The sequence below is a fragment of the Lytechinus pictus genome, chromosome 10, assembly GCF_037042905.1.
Source record: "Lytechinus pictus isolate F3 Inbred chromosome 10, Lp3.0, whole genome shotgun sequence".
NCBI lineage: Eukaryota > Metazoa > Echinodermata > Echinoidea > Temnopleuroida > Toxopneustidae > Lytechinus > Lytechinus pictus.
Genome location: NC_087254.1, coordinates 21615038 through 21639722, shown reverse-complemented (window position 1 = coordinate 21639722; position 24685 = coordinate 21615038). Strand labels below are relative to the sequence as shown.

At 36.2% G+C, this 24685-nt stretch overlaps 2 protein-coding genes across 3 annotated transcripts; one reads left to right on the top strand and one right to left on the bottom strand.

The window, feature by feature from the left end:
- Positions 1 to 1702: 1702 nt before the first annotated feature.
- Positions 1703 to 15262, top strand: LOC129269278 (apurinic-apyrimidinic endonuclease-like). 2 transcript variants are annotated; one of them, XR_010294856.1, is made up of 9 exons: positions 1703 to 2135; positions 3632 to 4554; positions 5374 to 5670; positions 7012 to 7107; positions 7578 to 7709; positions 7928 to 8032; positions 9366 to 9495; positions 9942 to 10596; positions 11859 to 15262. XR_010294856.1 is itself a non-coding variant. In XM_064105546.1 (9 exons), the coding sequence occupies exons 2-8, from the start codon at positions 3636 to 3638 to the stop codon at positions 9988 to 9990; spliced, it is 1728 nt and encodes a 575-aa protein (XP_063961616.1). In that variant the 5' UTR covers positions 1927 to 2135; positions 3632 to 3635; the 3' UTR covers positions 9991 to 10020; positions 11775 to 15262. The 2 variants fall into 2 exon arrangements, 1 of the variants encoding a protein (XP_063961616.1); XM_064105546.1 differs by having other exon boundaries at positions 1927 to 2135; positions 9942 to 10020; positions 11775 to 15262.
- LOC129269276 (coiled-coil domain-containing protein 166-like) lies at positions 14743 to 24680 on the bottom strand. The gene is made up of 7 exons (XM_054906753.2): positions 24473 to 24680; positions 23709 to 23762; positions 23051 to 23105; positions 22552 to 22696; positions 21858 to 21937; positions 20637 to 20813; positions 14743 to 17081 (listed from the first exon to the last, which is right to left on the bottom strand). Exons 1-7 carry the CDS (start codon positions 24586 to 24588, stop codon positions 16818 to 16820), a joined length of 891 nt encoding a protein of 296 aa, XP_054762728.2. The 5' UTR covers positions 24589 to 24680; the 3' UTR covers positions 14743 to 16817.
- Positions 24681 to 24685: the final 5 nt, after the last annotated feature.

Below are 24685 nucleotides of genomic sequence, written 5' to 3'. Positions count from 1 at the left end.
GCTGAAGTAACCCCGAGATTTACCATTTATGCAGCACCCCCTGTAAATATGGTATACTGAATAGCAGAAATGAAATCAAATTAGATTCACTTTGTAATGAACCCCCCCTTTTTTTTTGGGGGGGGGTGTCCAATTTTCCTGCAACAAAATCTCGTTCATATATATTTTTAAAGCAAAACCCTTTTTTCTTTTCAAACTTTTCCTGGAACAAAAATCATGTTCATTTTGTAGCAAAACCTTTTTTTTGCTTCTCGAATTTAAAACAGCACCCATGTTAAAGAAAAAAATTCGTTCCCAGGGCCCTGACCTTGACCCATATGGGGCCCGTTGCATAAAAATTTTGCCATAAAAAAATCTGGCCCTTTTTTTTCTCCATTTTTATTCTTGGTAGTGGAATTTTTGGGGGCCATGATGGGATATGATTTGAAAGCTTATTTCCATGCAGGAAGAAGGCGTCCAGATAGGATGAGAGGTGACCAACCGGGAAGGTACATAGTGACCATGAGTGTCGATCCGGGAGGGGGGGGGTATGGGGATATACCCCCCCCAAAAAAAAAAAATCAGGTGGAGGGATGGCCTGCAATCATACCCCAAATTTTTCGAGGGCATGAAACTGAACCCACAGTAAATCTCCAGAAAAAAAACACGATAGATTTATTAAAATGCATGATCGATAAAAATGACAACACAGAAATACAACAACAAAAAGAAAGAAAAACAAGGCGTTCCCCAAATCAGTTCATGTTATTTTTTTCTGAAGTCTATTTTGAAAACAGTTAACGTACTCATCTGTATGTGATAAGTGAACTTGCCGATATTCATGAGCCATAGATGCATATGCTTAGGTCCTCTTTCATTTTGATGGTGCATATGCACATGGTCCATGATATGCATAAGAGCAAATTTTTTTAAACAACAAATGCATTTTATTTGTTATCATCAGTTTAGCAGAAGTTACACAGGTTGGGAATATAGCTTCATCCTTTATGATTAACATAATTTTTCCCCTTTGCTCGGCTTGCCTTGTATATATTTGACACTTTGAATGAACATGCGGATTGAACTTGAAGCAATAATCCAAAGTCGTAAATTACGCAGCCTCAAATTATACAGGCGATCCATTAAACTATTTGATCTTGTCCTATAAATATTACAAAATTTGACTTCTATATAAACTATTTGAAAAGTTTGAACTTTGATGGTACTATTATTTTGTTTTTGCCATGTTAACAATTTATTATGTCAGAATCTGACACAAGATTAAAAAAATCATGTAGTTATAACTCATAGAAATGACATTTTGACCATACACAGAATTGTATTTTCATGTTTAAATCTGTTCTTATTGGTTGTTTTAGGCGTTACTTTTGCTATAGGTAGGCCTACTTTCATTTTCTGTCAATGTTTGGGCAATTTTTTGAGTTGTTCTTTTTCTTGAAATAAAATAGGCCTATTTGTAAACTTAAAATTCGTTGCGTATACAATTTTTGGTAATTTAATAGCTAGTGAAAGTGGACTACAATATTATTTTTGGCCGAGAATGTGATTTTAATATGCTCTAAAATGCGATTTTCGCATGTCAATTTCTTAAAAAGTCCCTATCGTGGGAGGGGGGGATAACCCCCTCCCACACTCTCCCCGCTCAGTCGCTTCGCTTCCTCGCAGAGACTCAGACACCAATCACCCCCCCCCCCCATTATCAAGAAATCGACACCTATGATATGAAAGAGACGCAATTTGGATTTTATTCATCAAATCATAGCGCCATGATCAAATTTTGAGAACAGTTGCAACGGGGGGGGGGGGGTGGATAATTCCCCGTAAATGTGCTCACGCCTACGTTTTTTTTTTGGGGGGGGGAGGGGGTGGGGGAGGCCTTGCTAACAAATATTCGGCGCCTTTTCGGCTCACATCAAGTGGCGTTTCATACTGTTTTGGATCAGCTGCTGTCAGAGTTCGGCACGTGGGTTCGCCGGTAGAATCACTGAACTCATTTCTACCGCGGGATTCAACCAGCTCATCGTAACATCGCAGCTCAGGTTCCCGCAAAGTACCCGCGCGAGTGGATACCAACGGCCGCTATACTGTCTACTGAGTCAGCTCAGGCTAGAACGAGGAACGTGAAGATTGGCGAGGTGATAATCTAATCTGGCTCATTTCCTGACACGTGAATGATTTAGAATTAGAAAATCATTGCAGTAGCTACTAAGGACTAAATAATTAAAAGGGAAGTTCATCTTAACATTAAACCTAAACTAGTGCTCAGCAGCAAAATCAAGACGATAAAGTCAATAGACAATAGTTTTTAATTGGAATTAAAAAATTAAAAATCCATATTAATATTAGCATGTTCAGTCTTCAGACACTTTTTGAACATTGATTATTGAATTCAACAAAATCCTGTTTTTTAAAGAGATGATAAGAGAAATATTTTTTTATATGAGAGGTATGAACTATTTGTCTGATAATGCCCCCCCCCCCCCCCCCCCCGCCCACACAATTGAAACACCTTTCCAATTTGGGGGAAATTGTGTGTTTGTTTTTGTTTATTTTTTTAATACAGCTAGGGGGGGAGAGATCATGACTACCCCTTGATTTTTTAAGACAAAAATAAATGGAGAAAAGTCGAGTTAAACTTAAAGGAGAAACTTGAGGAAGAAGTTGCAAGTCATCATGAGCTGCTAGCTGTTTGGTTCTCTATTTCTCCTCAACTTCAGGAATAAAAATGTGATGTCTCATTTATGACTTACATGTAGCTCATCTTCTCCCTCCCCAACCCCTTCCATAAAAATTTCCTGGGACTGCCCCTGAGCTGTTGTCACATAGCTCAGACATGTCAGAGGTCAATATTTGGAAATTATGAAAGTTGGTGTGTATTCGTGATCTGGCAATGATTAAGTAAATAATCAAGAATCTATCTGAAGACTTATAGTTTCTTTATAGAAATTTATGCTCATGTATTTCCAAAGTTTACACCTTTCACATGGGAGTTCTGGGTCCTGTCTTACAAAGATTTACGATTAATCCGATCATCCTCAATTCTATGGAAATCAATCATTGTCATAATATTTTCTACAGGAAATTTGAATGAATGTCCTTTACAAATACAGAGAAGCACACTGAATTTTCAAGATAGAATGAATGAATATACATCATAGTTAAAAAATATTTCGAACAAATGTGCATAAGAGATGTTGACGTTGCTGGCTAATTTCCATAGTTGTGGTTGATTGGATCAATCGTAACTCTTTGTAAGACGGGGCCCTGGATGTACTCCCTCCCCCTACTTCATTCCCCGATATCACCTTCTACTGTAGGCCTATGTACTTTATCACTGTCAATTTCAATTATAACTTTTGCAAGGAAATCCCTTCATTATACTGAGAAAATGTGTAAAATTGGTGTTTCAGAGGAGTAGCCTAATACTCTTGAAGTGTGAAATGCCTAAGCTTCCAGGCTTTTTGCGTGAGGGTTGATTATTTTTCATTCATTTAAAGCCATTCTTATTCAACCATTCTATCCCTAGTTTTGTGCTACTAAACCACCTTCCCTGGTAATTTCTTCTGGGTTGTGTATTGATTTGCAAAAGGTTCATAATATATTTGGTTTGTTTTGTCTTGTCGATCCAAAGAGTCATGTCTTCATCAGCACCAACTACCCGGATGAGACTCCGTAGAAAGTGTGAGGCAGGTTCATCGGGCATCCAAGATCCTCCAGCAGAGACCAGTGGATCTTCAGGAACTTCATCCAGGAATGAATCCAAGAGAGCGCCGTCAAAAAGGGGGAAGCAGGCTGCAGTTGAAACCAAGACAACAATGACAACAAGACGTCGGGGAAAGAAGGCGATTGCAGAAGATATTGATGCAGCAGAAGGCAAGAATGAGGCCTCATCGTCCAAAGCCAAAGGAGAGAAGAAAGGAAGGAAGAGGGGTGGGGCCAGGGTAGTGGAAGATCTGCAGAATGACAAGCCTGATTTAATGACAGAAGAGCCCATGGATACACGGAGCGATCCATCCAGTGATGAGTTTCAGGCAAATGCAGAACTGTTGCCACCAGAAGCTAAGATGGATTCGCAAGGGAAACGTCAAGGAAAAGGACAAGGTGGGAAGACAAGTGCATCTGAGAGCAGCATTTCCCATCAAAAAGATCCAAAGGAAAAGGTTTCAACTAGGGCAGGAAGGTCAAAAATAGCACTAAAAGTTGCCAAAGTGGATCCACAACCATTCTTAGAGGAGAGGGATACTGTTGAAAATAAACTGCCAGTCAAACGACAGAGAAGAATTAAAGCAACCGTGACAGATGTTAAGGAGGAAAAGGATCAGGAGTCGAATGATGCTGAATCAAAAGTAGAAATGACAGCCAAGAATGGACAGCAAAAGAAATCCACCAAGGGCAAGGGAAAGAAAGCTACATCCAAGTCAAAATCTGCAAGCTTAGATGATAATGATGTTAAAACTGAATCCTTGGTTGAACACTCTAAGATTGTGGCAGTTGCAGATAATGGTGTCCTCACTACTTATGAGAAGTGTGTTGGAGCTCATTGCAGTATTGCAGGTGAACATGAAAGAAAGAGACAACCCCTTCTCTTATAATCACCATGTGCATGTTCAATTATACAAATAATGAATGTTTATGAGTGCAATGGACAGAATACTTCATGAGGTGAAAGATGAAATAATCCATTCAACGAGGCGTAGCCGAGTTGAATGGATTATTATTTCATCTTTCACCGAATGAAGTATTCTGTCCATTGCACGAATGAAAAACATTCATTATTTGGTTTATATGACACCTAAAAAATGATTTTTTTTTTCTTCATATGAAATTCATGAATTTCGATGCAAAACATGCTCATGCAGTGCGAGTTCGGTCTGTTGATTGTTACGTCATTACAACATGCGCACTGTTGGTGCCTGCAGCTGCAGTCTCGGTGCGCGAGTGCAATGGACAAAATCGTATGGATCCAAAATTGCACGATGAATGGATCCAAAATTGCACGGTTGATGACGTCATTGCAAAATGGGCTGAATGAACTATATCAAACAACCAATCAAATCACAAGGATCCATCTTGGTGTCATATAAATCTTAATGATTGTTGAAAGTAACATCAAAGTTTCAAACATCAGTCAACTATCAAAGACACATTACACTTCTATCAAATTTGCAAAGTACTGGTAGTTCAAGTTGACAGACCACCAGTGATCTTCAATTTGTACTGTGCTAAACCTTAGATTGCTAAGATTCTCTCTGCATATTTATAAATAATTCATAAGTTTATGACGTGATTTGGAACTCCTTAGGTTATACTTCTTTTATGTTTATTTATATATTTTGTTTAATTCGCTTGAATTGTTCCTTCCTCAATATCTAGGTGGTTTATGGAAAGCAGTCAATGATGCTGTGACCATCGGCGCAAAATCCTTTGCCCTCTTCCTCCGCTCCCAACGTCAGTGGCAGGCCAAGCCCTTGGAGGATGATAATGCTGCAAAGTTCCGGGAAGCTTGTACCAAACATGGTTACCCTCCTCACCTGATTCTACCCCATGGATCCTATCTGTTGAACTGTGGCTCTCCAAATCCTGCAACATTGTCCAAGAGCAGAGACTCCTTGGTGGATGAGTTGACTCGATGTCAGAAGCTTGGGCTTACCCTCTACAACTTCCATCCAGGTAGTAATCATATAGTACTCAAAATATGGGCATGGGTGTGTAACCTTTTGTTTCATGTACATATGTCATTCTGTTATGCCATTCAGTAATGTGAATTAACCCTTTGAACCCGATAGGCCGGAATACCGGCCTACCAGTGAACGCGCATATACCTGATAGGCCGGAATACCGGCCTAAATCCATGTGACTTCAAAAACATGGATTCTAAATGTCAGGTGATCTTTAAAAGATGACGTCATCTTTCTAGTACTTGTAGGAATATTTAGTCGATAATTTCAGTTAAGATTGGCAATGATTTCGGAAGGATTGAGCATAAAAAAATGGCAAAAATATGCCACTTTTCTGCGGTTGCTCGTGTTGTATGTGCGGTAATACACTGTAATACGTGGCGAGTCATGTACTTACTATGGGGAAGCAATTGATATATCTGACTGGTGAAAACAGTGATTTTGAGCCCAAAACAGACATTAAAGTTGATATTTCTGTTTGTAGACTAGGTCTACGAGAAGGTAAACAACTTCAGCCAGGCTGGTCCGGGTACTAGCGAGGGGAAGATGCCGTTGGGACTCGAATCATGGGAGTTTGTGAATGTGGTCGATACGTGCAAATAATTCAGGGTATGGGTCACCGCCGCCCCTAATAATTCAGGGTTCAAAGGGTTAATAGTTACATTCATGGTCAGGCCTGCATACTATTCTCATGCATAACTTCAACAATCTTTGTTAATTTTGCACAAACGCACATGGTAGTCGGACAAGATTACAAACTTGCACATTTCTGCAATATACAGTTCTAAAGCAAGTATCAAATTTTACTGAAAGTGTTGAAAGTTCTACAATTCTGAAAATGTTTTTAACCTTGTGAGCCATACGATCATTAACCAAGCTACAACTTTATTGTCAACTCAGTTGAATCATATCAAATAATAGGGAATTTTTCCTATAATTGTGTTTTAAGAGATAAAGTACAAGTTAGTCTGTTTATTATGCATTGTTTAGGTACAAGATGGCATAACATGATCAATCTCTGCATGCTCTGATATGATAAAGGTAAATGTTCGTGACCTGCCTCTTTTATCTCTAAATTGTACCAAAGATAAAAAGTGCCAGTTCATGATTTAGAGATACAAATAGCATGATCCTCACATCATGATTATATTCACAAGGATCTTTACTATGATTCTTTGGTGAGTATTAGTCTGCTGATGTAGGTGAAAATATTTACTGGTCCTAGAAATTCGCCCAAAACATCTCTTATTGAATAGATCGACTAATCAGCAAAAAAAGGGTTATATTTAGTGCTTGATGTTTTGATTTTTTGTTGATTGTTTTGTTGTGACAGGATCAACTTGTGGAGACATCTCAATTGAAGAATGTCTAGATAAGATAGGTGAAAGCATCAATCTAGCCCTTGACAAGACATCTGGAGTTACTGCAGGTACATATTAATAATGAGGATTTCACAAGAGTCAATCTAAAATTGATATGCATCTGTATGTTTTGGTGTTGTAGACTTTTTCATATGTTGAATATCTGAAGTGTAATTCAACTCCATAAAACTCAAGTTACGTGCATCATTAAAACAAAAGTAACTTGAAATATTTTTGGGTTCCCTTCCCCTCAACCACCTTTTAATCACTTATTCAGCTTTGAAATTACGCAAGTACAATTAAATAAAAGACACGTTCCATTAAGACAAAATACAATTTCAGATAGTACAGCAGGGATCTTGTCAGCATCTTTTCATCACTAATCCTCTCATCACAGACAAGCCAATGGAGAATGCAAGAATGCCACCGTGAAAGGCAACAACGGTGCTTATTGCAGGATTCCTACTTAAAGACACTGCACAATATTTGATATGGTACCTAAATTCTAACTGAACTCTCGCTACCTTTATTATTGCAGTGATAGAGAACATGAGTCGTCAAGGTCATACCATCGGTGGTCAATTTGAGGAGCTACGAGGAATCATTGATCGGGTCAAAGATAAAAGCAGGATAGGAGTATGTCTGGATACGTGCCATGCGTTTGCAGCAGGTAAATCAATGAATACAATCAATTATGATGGAATGTTAATTATCTCTATTTGTCAGTTTCAGTGCTTCTGTTTAAATCTTGTTTATTGATATTTGTCTAAATTTTCATTTTCTAAATAAATCTTGTATGAATAGGTTTTGGATGGCTGTATACGTGCCCCTACCCCTTCGTTTGGTTGAAAATTATATATTGATGTCAAATGATTTTTATTTTCATAGGATATGAACTCTCGACAGAATCTGGTTTTAAGAAAATGATGGCAGACTTTGAGAAGATCATTGGCTTCCAGTACCTGAAAGGTGTCCATCTCAATGATTCTAAAGGTATGGTGGTTGTAGAGCTATTAAGGTTTGGTCAGAGACAGTCTCAGATGAGAACAAGTCCAAGTTGACAATAGAAACAGAGACACTTGTGTCCAAAATCAACTGGGACAGAGACGGGACACGAAACCACTTTCTTGAGACATGTCTCTGTCTATTAAAGACAACTTACAGTGGCAGGCAAAGCAGCCTTAAAATTTAGCTCTTTCTGTGTCTTGCCAATGTCATGGCCTTGCAGAGATGAGACATTTCCCTTCAAGAGACTATCATAGTTCAACATTAGCGTTCAAGACTGAGACAAGACACAATCACTATCTGAAGACACCTTACACTGAGCAATAAAAGTTTGCCTTTAGATGTCTCAGTCTCTCCCCTATAATTTTTTTCTTTCTGCCAATGGGAGGGGAGATGAGCATTTATTGTTTATTAAACCTGTTTGTGATCATGTTTTTCTTTTTCATTTGGCATTAATGAAAATTATATATACCAAGGTCCCTTAACACACGGCTTAGTGACTGAATGTACTGTTGATATCCACAATGTGGATTTTGTTACAGAATCCTGATCTACTGAAAATATTCAGTTTCCTTATGCTTTGATTGGAATAAAAAGTTTGACAAAGTGCTTTTAGCTTGTTACACCTCTGCTCAACATAGGTGGTTTCTGGTGGCATATAAGTATTCAAAAGGGAAAATCTTATTTTTACATCCTGAAATATGCCCTGTGATTCCGTTTGATAGTGTGAAGTGAGATATGTGTAGAGATATTTACAATAAATGCATAGAAGAATAATATCAAAACATGATTTCAATCATATAGAAGCCAACGTAAGAGTAAAAGTGACCATGGTATAAAGTGCAATGCAAATAATTGTGAAATTGTCCCATGCACACTCACTCTCTAAGTAGGTTTCTTTTTATTGATCAAAAAATTCAATCTAGCATGAGTATATCATATTTTACTTACTACCTTACTCATTGGAGTGGAGCGTTGTAGCCCAGTGGATTAGTCTTCTGACTTTGAAACAGAGGGTCGTGGGTTTGAATCCCAGCCATGGCGTAATTTCCTTCGGGCAAGAAATTTATCCACATTGTGCTGCACTCAACCCAGGTGAGGTGAATGGGTACCTGGCAGGAATTTATTCCTTGAAATGCGTGTGCGCTGTAATCTTAGTAATTACGGCTGCCAAGCTACAGCTGGGGTAATAATATCCAAGTTCTTTGGAAGCGCATAGAGACATTATTCATAATTGTGATATGCGCTATACAAGAACTGTTTATTATTATTATTCTCTGATGATATTGTTTGTCAATTGTTTTTTATTCATATTTTTTAGGAGAGGTAGGTTGTCATCTAGATCGTCATGAGAACATAGGCAAAGGAAACATTGGGTTGGAGGGATTCAAACGAGTAATGAATGATCCACGTTTTAATAACATTCCTCTCATCTTGGAAACACCCATCGAGTGAGTACCAATAGTATATTGATTTGATTCAATTCATTTTGGTTCGACTCGATTCCATTCATTTTGATTTGATCTTGCTTCTCATCATGTACTGTGACTATTCCGCCAAGACAATGGATCAAATACAGATTGTTGGTGTAATGGATACTGTAGTACAATATAGGACAGCAAAACTATATGTATGTCAACATCCAACATAAAAAGCATTGCCTTGTCTATTTCTTTCCTTGGGATGTTTCACTAAGCTTATCAGTATATACCTATCTTTTTGGGATGACATTTTTTTGACATGATTCAATTCATGGAAAAGTGTTTGGTAATACGGTCGAATGCCAGAACAGCGGAGTATTGCTGTAGACACCTAATAGTTGTACTCACATTTCTATTCTTTGGACCACATTTTGAAATTACAGAAATTATGTTTCATACTGTTTTTCTTCTCACAGATACGGGTATGCTGAAGAGATCAAGACGTTGTATTCACTCGTCGATTAAATGGAGCCCAATCGTTGGCTGAAAATTATGGTATGTTGTTTGTTAGATTTCCAAATACATCCTCCTTGTGCTAATGTTTCATAAACTGCACAATGCTCTCTAACCTGCATTACAGCATACTTTATTTGAAGCATGAATTGAATTATTAGGGAGCTCTCATAACCACTAGGATGGGAGGTGGATGGTCATGTCGTACTGTAAAATTATCTCTCATGGAGTTTTGGGAGGTTTGGTCTGCCATTGTATTCTAGAATCAGATTTTTCCACTGAAACAGTAGTATTATCACACCCTAAAAGGGGATATCCAACTTTTTAGCAGTTATCTTTTAATGAAAGCAGTAAATGAGAGAAATATACATATAAAGATTAGAAAAATTCTACAAGGCATAAAACAGTTATGTATTCAATTTGCCGTGACATTGTTCTACATGAATGTTTGGTACTATAATCCACTGTTCTTTTAGAGAAACTGAAACATTTTACCTTTGTATCAAACAAATATTCTTTAAGACACAATCATACTATCTTCTTCATTCATCATGAACCATTTATAATTTACAATGTATGCAATGTATAGTAAAAGCAGCTTACAAATTATGTGTGTCAGTGGGTGGGGGGATCTGCCCCTAAATGTTTATGCTTCTGCCGCCAATGTGTGTGGGGAGTATCCCTTTATCTGGGCCGCCAACAATGGGTTCGTTTCCTAGGCCTTTCTGTTTTATGACATATTAAAATTTCGCTAATTTTACAAACCACTTACGCACATATGCTGGTCGGCATGCAACGAGGGAATCGATGAAATCACCAACTCACTATTTCTTTTTCATGTATAATTAAATAGGAATATAAACTCCTCAAAAAAAGTTTGGAAATCTGACTTTGATCGATAATCCCTCCTCGGTTTTAGTAAATATCAATTTGTAATTAATATCAATGAATAGAAAATTTAATTTTCTTTAAAATGATACGCTACATTATATGATTATGGTTCACATGGAGGTGCAGTGCCTTGAAATGTGGGGCAAGGTCAAAATTCAAAAGTTGCAAAATGACACAATATTGAAAATCACTGTTCTTTTTTCCGTGGTGATGAGCGAGTTTCTCAGCGGTTTCTTATGACTTTGATCGATAATTCCTTATTGGTTTTAGTAAATATCAATGTGTAATTAATATCAATGAATAGATCATTTAATTTTCTTTAAAATGATATCCTACATGGTATGATTATGGTTCACATGGAGGTGCAGTGCCTTGAAATGTGGGGCAAGGTCAAATTTCAAAAGTTGCAAAATGACACAATATTGAAAGTCACTGTTCTTTTTCCCGTGGTGATGAGTGAGTTTCTCAGCGGTTCCTTTTTATTGTTTTCATGCACCTTAACATCAACATTAACGTGGAATCAAATACACCTCTGCACAAGCAAACACATAACAAACAAACATGCATGGGTATTTCAAACCACGACTCAAACCATGTTATCTCACAGAACCATCACTACAGAAACAGGGGCTTGATTTGAATGGATTTTCATCTCTATTGACACAGACAAAAGAATCATATTCTGTATTGACCCTTCATGACTATTTCTGCTCGTTTTTGCAGCATTTCAATTCAGACCTCATCCAATAATTTTGAATCCTGCTCTTTTCGTGATGGCATGATCATAACAAGTATGGTATCATTTTAAAGAAAATTAAATTATCTTTTGAATGATATCTAAAATGCATTGTGTAGAAATTAATGGCCAAACTCAGATTTCTAAACTTTTTTTGCTCGTTTTGCAGCTTTTCAATTCAAACCTCATCCAACACTTTTGAATCCTGCTCGCTATACGTACACCCGCGACGAAGTGTCAAGTTTACCGTGAGCGGCACTGAATAAGTGCAAAGAAACTCAACCGTTGTCTTGATAAATTTTCCTCAAACGTTCATTGATGTTTCTATCATTTTAGTGCTTGTATCTGAACAACCTTTATTTGTGTCAGATTTTCCTTTTCATCTTGATGCCAAAGCAAAGTACCATGCAAGTATGTATTTCGAGTGTCAGTTGCAATTGTGGAAAATTATCTGTGGCGTGGGCGCTGTAACACATTTGTACAATTTGATTGTAAAAATCACAATGTAGAATCAGTTGTAAAAAGCAATTGTATGCTCGGTCATTGAAAATTTTTGTTAAAGGACCCCGAGCATGTTTGACCTCAAGGTGTTTAATTTGAGTATAATCTTCGTTGAGAATGTAATTCTTAGAACAATGACATAGAAATCTAATTTTCAATAGCAAGTTTCGCATATTATTGGTCGCCCATTCATGGTTGACCTAGATATTTGAGTATAACATTTAATTTTACAATATGACATAATTAATACTGAGCAAAGTGCTTTGTAGTTGGTGCGTATGATATACCAAGCATATATTTCACTACAATTGTGCAAAAAGGAAATCTCAATTAGCAACATAGGGTTGTGCAGTCAATACATGGGCAGCAAAGGTGCCCAAAGTAGGCTGAAGTGTCTCACCGATTTCTTGGCAGTGAGTGTTTTGAATTGGAGGCTATCGGGCATTGTTTCAGTATCAAGTGTCCTTTTTTAAACATGTTTTTTGTTGTTTTTGGCTTCTCACATCTAATTTCAGTTATAAAAGGCATAGCTTGTGTTTTGATCCAGTGTAGCTAAGCCATGAGAAGTGTTTAATTTTTAGGCGCCGTTTTTCCAGCGGTGGCGTCGTCAATATCAAATCTTCTACCGAAGGTTAAGTTTGTGAAATGTCACTTTAACTTAGAAAGTATATGGAATTAGTTCATAAAACTTGGACATAAGGGTACCGGTAATCAAGTATTACTGAACATCCTGCCTGAATTTCAGGTCACATGACCAAGGTCAAAGGTCATTTAGGGTCAATGAACTTTGGCCATGTTGGGGTATTGTTGATTTCCATCATAACTTTGAAAGTTTATGGATCTGGTTCATGAAACTTGGACAAAAGAGTAATCAAGTATCAGTGAACATCCTTTGAGATTCAGGTCACATGACCTAGGCCAAAGGTCATTTAGGGTCAATTAACTTAGATTATGTTGGGGAAATCAAAACAAAATCTTAACCAAGGTTAAGTTTTTTAAATGTCATAACTCTGAAAGTATATGGATCTAGTTCATGAAACTTGGACATAAGAGTAATTAAAGTATCAGTGAACAACCTGCATGAGTTTCAGGTCACATGACCACTAAGGTCAAATGAACTTTGGCCGTGTTGGGGGTATTTGTTGAATTGCGATCATAACTTTGAAATTTTATGGATCTAGTTCATGAAATGTGGACATATGGGTAATCAAGTATCACTGATTGTCTTGCACAAATCTTTGGTCTCACGATCAAGGTCAAATGTCATTTAGTGTCATAATATGAATGTTGTTTTTTTGTGAATGATTCTTTGATAGTTGTTTTCAAAGTCAGCACTGCTGCTATATTGAATCGTGTACAGGCTAGACTGCCGGAGGCGCTCCAATTGTATTACTTAATTCATGCCAAGGAAAGTGTTCAAACAAGCATTGCATGATCAGGTTTAGAATGCCAATGTTTGTGTAAAGGTTACATGCTTTCACTGCCATATCAAAATGGCATCGACTGAATGATAGAAGCATTTACAAAAAAAAAAAAATTTGTGATAAATATGTTATATATGTTTGAAAACCTATTTTGATGATAGTTGATAGTTTTGTGTTGATGTTATTTCATGAATATATAGACTTTCTCAAGCTTCTTGATCAGTTACAAAGTGACTGGCTTGAGAAAGTCCTCAGGAGTGGACAAAAGCTTGCCCCAAATAATCATTAAGGTTGGTTGAAGCTTAAAGATTATCATCCCCATTTGATGAAAGTTTTCTGTATTAGAGTTGTACTATGTTGTGAAAGTATGATTTTGTTGGGTTAGTTTTTGTGTGCTTTCAGATAAACTATTGCCATTTATAGTGCCAAAGAAGAAATAGAAAACATATCTGATGTATCAAGTGTATTGAATGTTTTTTGTTGTAAATTTTATAAAGGAGTACAATATGATATTCTTCTATTATGTAGGCAGGTTTTGTGATTTATTCAAGTTTTGGAAGCATTTGTGATGACTCAGTTGTGCACCAATACACAGCGACGATGAGTATTTTCTAAAGCCTCTGTTCATGTTTAGAATCACACAATATTGCAGTTCTTTTACTTAATAGCTGAAAGAAAATTTGGGGCAATTAAAGACCTTCATTTCTATGTCTAAACAAATATATTGTATCTACTTTTCAGAAATACAGAGTTTCCTTACAGTCAAGTTTGTCACTTATGGAACATAGATTATACAAGTGTCTGTAGATATGACTACCCAACTCAAATCCATCAAACTCTTGATTTTCACAATTGATTGTTGATGTTTTTGTCAATGCAATGCATCATAAAAAATATTTTACAGTCATTGCTAAACTTTGTGACTCAGGGCACATCTTGATGGAGTGTTAACTACCTTGACAACAGTGAATATTCTGCTTCCTGATTGGCTTTTCAAATTAAAGTTGACATTCCAGCAAGAGTTGCTATCATATCATCTTTTTATGAAATGGGGCCCTGATGACTACTTTGGTGACTTATTGTGGTTTTTGAGCTGGGTGGTCATTCTTATGTAACTTTTCTATTTTTCTATTTTTTGTTATTTTGACCATTTTCTACTATTATCAATTACGAAGCGATGATCACTTAAATAATGAATCTAGTCATCATGTATTATAATTCAATATAGATGTATTCAGAACATTTATTGTACAATAATAACATTGATAATAATTATACCACAGATTGTATGACAAAATACAAATTTATGTACAACTTTGAAAGAGCAATTTGGGACGGACTCTGGAATACATTAACGCAATTTTCATCTTCACTCATTTTATCATGTCAGAACCTAAACATTCCCCAAGGTATAATACATGTAATGTCACTTTCCACCAGATCTATAACAGAGATTTCTCCTCACCAACTTGTGTACCTTATACAGTCATAAATAAATAAGGTGCCTTATAAACATACATGTTTCAAGCTGCTCTTTCAGAATTATCAGTATTACCTGTACAGTTATGTATTTGTGTTTGATACCATTTTCAAAATGGTAGTAACACGTTGTGTTCTTTTCCCCCATGGTGTTGAAAGATTAAATGTTATCCTTGTATTTCTATGAGAACTGCATGTTTGTTAGACAGCTGAACAAGAAAATCAAGAGTTCAAATAAAGTTATTATTTTGTAGATCTTCTGTCTTCATTCACTTCATGTGTGGGCATTCACTCCAGGGGGTCTTGTTTATCCCAATAAAAATAGTCTTGAGGTTCATATAATGGCAATTCCATAAATGATAAACCTTTTAGTAGGTGGTTAGATGTAAAATTGTAATTAATTTATAGAATTGCCTGTATATACCTGTGGACTACATGTACATACATGTATGAGAAGTAAAAATATACCCGACTCAGAAATATTAGAATCCTAGCGGTAAAAAAAAATGGCCTTAGGAGGAAAATGTTGCACGAGGATAACATACAGTAAAAGGAAGGCAAGTGAATGAAAGAGAATGAGATGGAAAGAGTAGTGAAGCAGCAGAACAAAAATAAAATTTTAATCAATTTATATCTAGTTACAATGGAGGTATTATGGACAGAGGATGCATTCATAAGATAAAGAAATTAAAAGATGGAAGGGGGGGGGGGGGGAGTTCCAGATAAAGATTTTAGGGAGAGTCAGAAGGGGGCAAATCTGCAGATAAAAGCAATTAAACTATTAGCAATAAATGTTGCAATATTACAATACTATAGTAGAAAGGAAGTAAATAAATATATTAATAGTCTTTTCTATCTTCAAAGGCAGTATTTCTATTTGCAATTACAAGGTCTATCATCACTGTCTCTGCTTTTAAACAGGATGCACATTCTTACTGCCAATCTCTAAACAGCATACTCCTTCAATATCAGAATCCAAATTTTGGAGTTAATTATTAGTGGCATAAATGAAGAGCCCAGTTCCAGAAGCTATCAACAATAACGAAAAGTAAATTACAGGTAAACTTGCGTTAGTCAACTTTACATATAAAGTCGATTCAACTTTTAAGACCAGATTATGCAAAATATGTCTGATATACACCTTATCAACCAAACTTCTGCTAAAGTCAAACAGATTTCTTTGGCCTCTATAGATTGGACATAGGTCAAGTTACCAGCATTGATTACCTGTATTTAGGAAGCGAACTGTCTTTTGAAGGAAGGTTTTACTTCTATTATGAGAGCAATCATGAGATTAAAGATGCATTATCTGATATCAGTCTTCTATAAACTAATTATGGTCAACAAATGCATTTTACCGGTACCCTAAAGAACTAAGGTGGATGTATTGCATCTGGGAATTGGGGTCTTCATATATGAGGACAAAACCCTACTTGGTTTCAAACACCGGCCATCCTTGTGTTGTCATTACAACCGATTTTCTCTCAAATCATCTCAATACTGACTTCTTCTTAGGATCCCCTCCTTGGATACATTGTTGATCTACAAATGTATATCAGGATACAGTACTGTTTTAAAAAATCTTTGGGCCATCAATTAAACCAAGGTCCTCCAAAAATCATCCAGAGACAATAGTCTCTTAAGAATCTCTTAACTCTGGAAGCTATACATGTACGTGCCGCTTGGTGGCCTGTACATCAGGATATAATTAACTCACTTTCAACATTGACTGTCTTTTTATTGTCACTGGAACCAAGTTCTTCTATAATCACCACAAGGCAGTTCTCTCTTGAGGATATCTTCAGAAACTACCTAGAAGCTGTCTTAGGGGTTTCTTCACCATCTAGCATCCCAAATGATTTCAGAACCTTGTGCTGCCTGGTGCCTTTCAGTCTCTTGAGGTCAGCAGCATACTGCTGCTCCCGTATCAGGTCCCGCTGCTGCTTCTCCAGTTCTTCCTTGTGGCTATGTAGCGCCCTCGACCTGTGGATCAAGTTCAGGAGCTCGTGGCGAAGCTTGCGGTTTTCCTCCTTGATCTTGGTGGTGTGATCGCCTAAGCAATGCATGGCTTCCTGCAAATATAAATGTTAACAAATGGAAATGTTCACTGCATTCCTCTTTCAAGTGCATTCAAGGTGAATTTACCTAAATTCATTTACATTTGCAAATGCAAGCATGAGCTAACAGTTTTTTAATGTTAAGGCCGTCATCTATGCCATTTAAGGTAAATCACCAATTTGTCTACTGCCAACTTGTCAACTCACCACATGGTCTACATTCATTTATTCTACATGTAATGCCATTCCGTACATCAACATTTTGTCTAACAACCATTTGGTCCAATAATCAGTTGGTCCATCATCACTTTGTCTAATCACCAGTTCGTCCATGACCATTTCGTCTCATAACCAGTTGGTTTAATATCCATTTTATTTTCGTTCATTTCGCCCAAGTAACACTATGTCCAATTGGACCAAATGGTATATGGACTAAATGGCTATTGGACTGACTTGTTATAAGATGAAATGGCAATTAGACTATGTGGATAGTGGACGAACTGATGGCAGACCAAATGATTGTACACAAGTTGGTAATTAGATGAATTGGCATTAGACCGATTGAAAATAAACCTCATTTAGAGTGTTCTCTAAATATGAATATTGGTGGATGTACATATACAGTTTCGCATATCATTAACATTTTACAAGACGAAAGTAATTCCGGACAGGAATTTTTACACAGAAGAGGCTTCCCATATTTGAGAGTGATTAGAACAAGTGCAACTCTTAAAAACTGTCCGAGATCAACTAACATGACTATCACATGACTTAAGTGGTTTATCCCTTGGTCTAATAAGAGTACCGAAGTGATGACGTCACAAAAAACTTTTTTTTTTGGATTTCAGCATTTTTGTCTCGCCTGCATAGCAGAGCGAGACTATAGGTGCCGCTTTTCCGACGGCGACGGCGGCGTCAACATAAGGTTAAGTTTTTGAAATGACATCATAACTTAGAAAGTATATGGACCTAGTTCATAAAACTTGGACATAAGGTTGATCAAGTATTACTGATCATCTTGCCTGAGTTTCAGGTCACATGACCAAGGTCAAAGGTCATTTAGGGTCAATGAACTTAGACCATGTTGGGAAAATTATTTTCAAAATCTTAACCGAAGGTTAAGTTTTTGAAATGACATCATAACTTAGAAAGTATATGGACCTAGTTCATGAAACTTGGGCATAAGGTTAATCAAGTAGTAGTGAACATCCTGCTCGAGTTTCAGGTCACATGACCAAGGTCAAAGGTCATTTAGGGTCAATGAACTTTGGTCAAGTTGGGGGTATTTGTTGAATTACTATCATAACTGAAAATTTATGGATCTAGTTCATGAAACTTGGACATAAGGTTAATCAAGTATTAGTAAACATCCTGCCTGAGTTTCAGGTCACATGACCAAGGTCAAAGGTTATTTAGGGTCAATGAACTTTGGCCAAGTTGGGGGTATTTGTTGAATTACCATCATAACTCTGAAAGTTTATGGATCTAGTTCATAAAACTTGGACATAAGAGTAATCAAGTATCACTGAACATCCTGTACGGGTTTCAGGTCACATGACCATGGTCAAAGGTCATTAAAGGTCAATAAACTTTGGCCATGTTGGGGGTATTTGTTGAATTACCATCTTAACTATGAAAGTTTATGGATCTAGTTCATAAAACTTGGGATACAAGAGTAATCAAGTATCACTGAACATCCCCTGTGAGTTTCAGGTCACAAAACCAAGGTGAAAGGTCAGTTAAGGTCAATAAACTTAGGCCATGTTGGGGTAATTGTTGAATTGCCATCATAACTTTGAAAGTTTATGGATAGAGTGAATGAAATGTGGACATGGGTGTAGTTGACAAGTCTTAAGTCACAGTTCAAATGTCATTTATGGTCAATGAATGTGGTATTATGTCATTATATGAATGGTGTTTTTGTGAATGATTATTTTATAGTAGTTTTCAAAGTTAGCACTGCTGCTATATTAAATCGCGTAATGCAGGCGAGACTGCCAGAGGCGTTCCACTTGTTTATACTATATTTTGGTAGCGCATGATGAAAAAACCCCACTACCAAAATTTGGTGAGAATTGGTCCATGAGGGCCTGAGATATGACCTCATGAATACATCATTAGCCCCATTGTATTATTGGCCAAGGTTCCTAACTTTTAGAACCAGACCAATAATACATTGACTCCAGTGGGGCTAATTATGTATTCATGAGGTCATATCTATTTACACTGTGTATGATTGGTACCTTCAATATTGTATAAATGGCGACCGTTTACTGTTATCCATATTAGGTTAAATGGTTATAAGATTAAATAATGTATATGTAGATAAAATCTGCTTCTAGATCATTTGGGTCAAATAAGCATTGGACAAAAAAAGGACTAGATGAAATACTACATGTAGATACTATTTATTGCATACCCATGGCTGCCACTTGCAATTGATTTTTAAAGTATAAACAAGTGGAATGCCTCTGGCCGTCTCACCTGCATCACGCGATTCAATATAGCAGCATTGCTGATTTTGAAAACTACTATAACTCGCACAAGATGTTCAGTGATACTTGGTTACTCTTATTTCCACGTTTTATGAACTAGACCAATACACTTATAGAGATATGATGGCAATTCAACAAATACCCCCAACGTGGCCAAAGTTCTTTGACCTTACATGACCTTTGACCTTGATCATGTGACCTGAAACTCGCACAGGATGTTCAGTGATACTTGATTACTATTATGTCCAAGTTTTATGAACTAGACCAACACACTTTCAAATTTATGGCTGTAATTCAACAAATACCCCAATTTGGCCAAAGTTCATTGACCCTAAATGACCTTTGACCTTGATCATGTGACCTGAAACTTGCACAGGATGTTCAGTAATACTTGATTACTATTATGTCCAAGTTTCATGAATCAGATCCATAAACTTTTAAAGTTATGATGGTAATTCAACAGATACCCCCAATTCGGCCAAAGTTCATTGACCCTAAATGACCTTTGACCTTGGTCATGTGACGTGAAACTCATGCAAGATGTTCAGTGATACTTGATTAACCTTATGTATAAGTTTCATGAACTAGGTCCATATATTTTCTAAGTTATGATGACATTTCAAAAACTTAACCTTAGGTTAAGATTTTGATGTTGATTCCCCCAACATGGTCTAAGTTCATTGACCCTAAATGACCTTTGACCTTGGTCATGTGACATGAAACTCAGGCAGGATGTTCAGTAATACTTGATTAACCTTATGGCCAAGTTTCATGAACTAGGTCCATATACTTTCTAAGTTATGCTGTCATTTCAAAAACTTAACCTCAGGTTAAGATTTGGTGTTGACGCCGCTGCCGCCGCCGTCGCCGCCGCCGTCGCCGTCGGAAAAGCGGCGCCTATAGTCTCACTCTGCTATGCAGGTGAGACAAAAATCAACGAGAATGCACCCTTTTGTACACAAATGGCCTTTTGTATGTAGACATTCGAAATGCCTACTTTTTTCTTAAAAGTGGCATCATCGTGATATACATATTTCCCATATAATCTTGCAAAATAAATCCATGATATATTTACCTTATTTGCTTGTCTGGCAACTTCTTGGATTCTAGCCTCTGAGTCAGCCTGGAAGTGTTTTTTCTCGGTAAGGAACTGGGTCTTTAGTTTCTGGATGGTTTCTGTATGCTGCCCTCGCATCCTCAATACTTCTTTCTCCAATTCTCTTATCTTGTTCACCTGCTCCTGTTGTAATTTCTACAATCAAGAATAACAAAGAAGGATAATGTATGGCCACTTGACCTATGCCTGTTTGAATCAGAGGGTTCTTGGAATTACAGGTTCAATAATTATAATGGTAATAGTCAATGTACATGAATGCTTTTGAATATAACAAACAAAATAATCAAACTTCACTTTTCAACAAAAAGAGGAGCTTAATTAATGTTTATGTAACTCAACATATCTCGAGGGACCATGTGAATATGTACTACTTAAAAGCCTGATTGGATTGAAATGGAATGAAAATATCAGTCATCAATCTTCATATACAGTGTATATACATATAGCTCTCTGATATACCATCACTACAAGTTTATGAAAAGTCAAATTTATTTGAAGGACCTTCATTTAGAAAAATCAAAACATTATTGAGAGTGGGCACTAAATCTGATAACAATAGAATGATAATCGCTAGAGGGTATTCATTTGTCTCGCAATCTACTATGGTCAACAAGGAAATTCGTGATCACTCTCGCAAAGAGTGTTCACTAGCTTTCTAGGAAATACGTGATTTTCGTCACTTGATAAAGAGTTGCAGCGGCACTCGAAAGCTCGTGAACTTGTAAGCTAGTGAACACTTTTTGCGAGAGTGATCACAAATTTCCTAGAAAGCTAGTGAACACTTTTTGCGAGAGTGATCACAAATTTCCTTGATGACCATAGTAGATTGCGAGACAAATGAATACCCTCTAGCGATTATTTCATTCTGCAATAATGAACCTAATGAATAGAATGATAATTTTCACAAATTAATTAGTGAAAAAAAATATTCAATTGTTGTTTGTAAGACTTGCATGTTATGATAATCCAATATGATTCATACTGTTTGATCTTCACCTTTATTGAGATAATTGTAAATATTCAAGCCTTCACACCACATTACTTTCTTAAGTGTGCACTTTACCAAGAGGATAACTTTCAATTAATAAATTTATTACAAATCTCATACACATCAATAATAGGTACTTAAATATGATTTTCTGATGGAGTCTTGAGACAGAAGTAAAGTTATATGCCTACCTTGAAATCATCCAAATCTTCTAATTCCTTTCTTGTCTTTGCTAACTCTGCTTCTCTTGCCATTAGAACATCCTGTAAATCTGAAAGAGTAAACATAGACATATACTTAGTTTTCATGAGGTTCAGCTTAATCTGGTTTAACTCATCAAATTGGCAACAGTCATTGAGTTCTTGTTTATATGATATACTTTGACAAATCAAAATATGGATATAACATCAATAAAAATGTGCTGATAGTAGAAATTTAAAACAAGTTGACAATTTGCATTTTTAAACAAAGGTTTAATTTCAATTCCATTGCAAATACCATATACAAAACCAAAATATTTTTGCATGCAATAGCATATATACTTTGAGGCTGAGCCCCAACTTCATAACTATATAACAAATGCTATTGGCACCACACGAAACAACCATGATTTCATGTAAAAAGATATGTACTAAAGGACTATGTACGAAAAATGGGAACATGATATCATCGGCCCAACTAATGAAAATTCATGACAGCGAGTATTATGAATGTGTTTACAAAATATAGCTAAACTTTAAAATTGAATAACTTTGTGATCAGATTTTGATTAATTTTTCAGTATATTGCTATAAGAGTTTTACTTTTTTTTTTTATTTATAGACATAATTTTCAGCTCAGAGTGCCACTTTAAACAGTAAATCAAAGTTTCAAAAGAAACCTTACCTTGTTTCTTCTCTTCAAATACCTTCAGCATCTTCTCTTTTTCTTCCTGAATATTTCTGATTTCTTGCTGGTTTTGATCACTCAGAGTTACAATAGTAGACTGGCGCTTGTGAGCCTTCTTAGCCATATACGACATGTACTCGTGCTGCATGATTCAATAAAAAATAAAATTAATCATTTAAATTGACTGTAGACATAAATTATACAGTGTATAAATTTCAGCTGTAACATATAGAGTAATTGCATTTATTACCCGTTTTGTTGGATCTTTACCTTTAAAAAATTACATGTAAAAGCTGAGAGGAGTGACCACAAGGCTTATCGTCTAACACTCACATCAGAGTATATTTGTAAAGATAAATATAGTCATGAATAAATATATAGATTGACAGATGAATAAACAAATATCTATAAAAGCTCAAGTGATAAATTAATGAATGAATGAAATAAGTAAACAATTAAATATAAATAAATTAGATTTAATTCAATTTATACTCACACTCTCAATCCTTGTCTGCTGTGCTTCTTGTTGTAACCATTCATTTTCCCTCCGGCTTTACCTCATTAAGGATAATTTTGATTTGTTTTATACATGACTCTAATATGTACATGATGGGCCAAAAAATCTTTACTTTAAGGTAATTGCTTTATTAGCTTTATTTTTTAGTTCTGTAATTAATAATAAATAATACAATTTGAACAAATAAAAAACCACACAAAAACATAAAAAGCTAACACCCATACAGAAAAGTGAGAAGACCCATTCTATAATAATAATTAAATCATCATCAAATTATAACGCTTTTCTAAAAGACAATTTCATAAACCTACAAAAGCAATATAACATACTAATGACATTAAATAAAAAATGAAAGGATGTTGATTATAAGAAAAGTAAATGTAAATGTGATTATTCAATCCAATTTTATTCCATCCAATGTTATCAATGGTCAATGCAAGGCTTAAATAATCCTAGGCAACCGAGACCAAGTCCTTGGATCAAGTTGCAGATAATTTCTCCAACAATAGTAATGTCTGATTCCCAATTTAAACGATATGATTTAAAAAAAAAAAGAAATGTTTAGTCATAAAAATCCCCCAAAACTCGTAGCCATTGAGCTGATCTTACTTTCAGCTGTATGCAGTGAAAAGGATACAGTTCTTCAACTTTTTTCTTCAGGCTGGCAAGTTCATCAGTCAGCGTCTCTAATCTGATAGAATAAAGAGAATCGAAAATAAAAGGAATGTGAAATTTTTACAAAAAGTAGAAAGGAATATATGAAAAGTTGGACAGACCATAGGCAGTAAACCTTAGTTAAACACAGCACAAAGGTAGACTTGGGTCTATCTGGATGACTCTAACCTGTACAAGACTACATTTGTAGATGGGGAGCAGTTCACCCTGGAATCAAGTACGGCTTTATCATAGAAGTAAATGAATGAGAGACACGAATAAAGGTTTGGCAAAAATCCATAAAAAATAAGTCATAGATTTTAAATTTTCAGTTTCATGATGCCACATGCAAGCAGTCTCCCTGTAGAAGGTTAGTGCCATGGATGTAAGAACCTTATTGAGTATATCTTTAATGTTAGATATATCTTACATTGTACCTACCATTTTTTCAGAGAATTGAAAATTTTCAAGGAAACTGTTTTCAAGGAAAAAATAAACTTGATCATCATAATCATGACACCATGGCCCTAAAAAAAAAAAAAAATTGCTACAAAAGTAACATACGCACAGTAGTCAGTAATAGGTGGGAGCTGCCGGCATCATAACCCATCTCTTGCGAGGTCCAGCTTTGAAAGTAAACGGGAATGCGACAGCAACCTGATGGGATGCTGTCGGCCAAATGCATCGATACAATTCGGTCCATTCGCGGCCGCGCCTCCGAACAATTTTGCCACGAATTTTACTTACTCGTTCTTCAAAAGCAACTCTTTCTCTGTTGGTTCTGGCGGTTCAACTGGTCCACTCTCTCCTTCTTGTTTCTTTGCCTTCCCTTTTCCTTTCCCCTTTCCCTTTTTTGGAGGCATGCTGCACCAACTTTCAAGTTCAATACTTTGAATCTTTATCAAAAAGTCCCATTCCCAGCGTCGCCGTTGTTTAGGAAACGAAGACAGATCGTGTGTG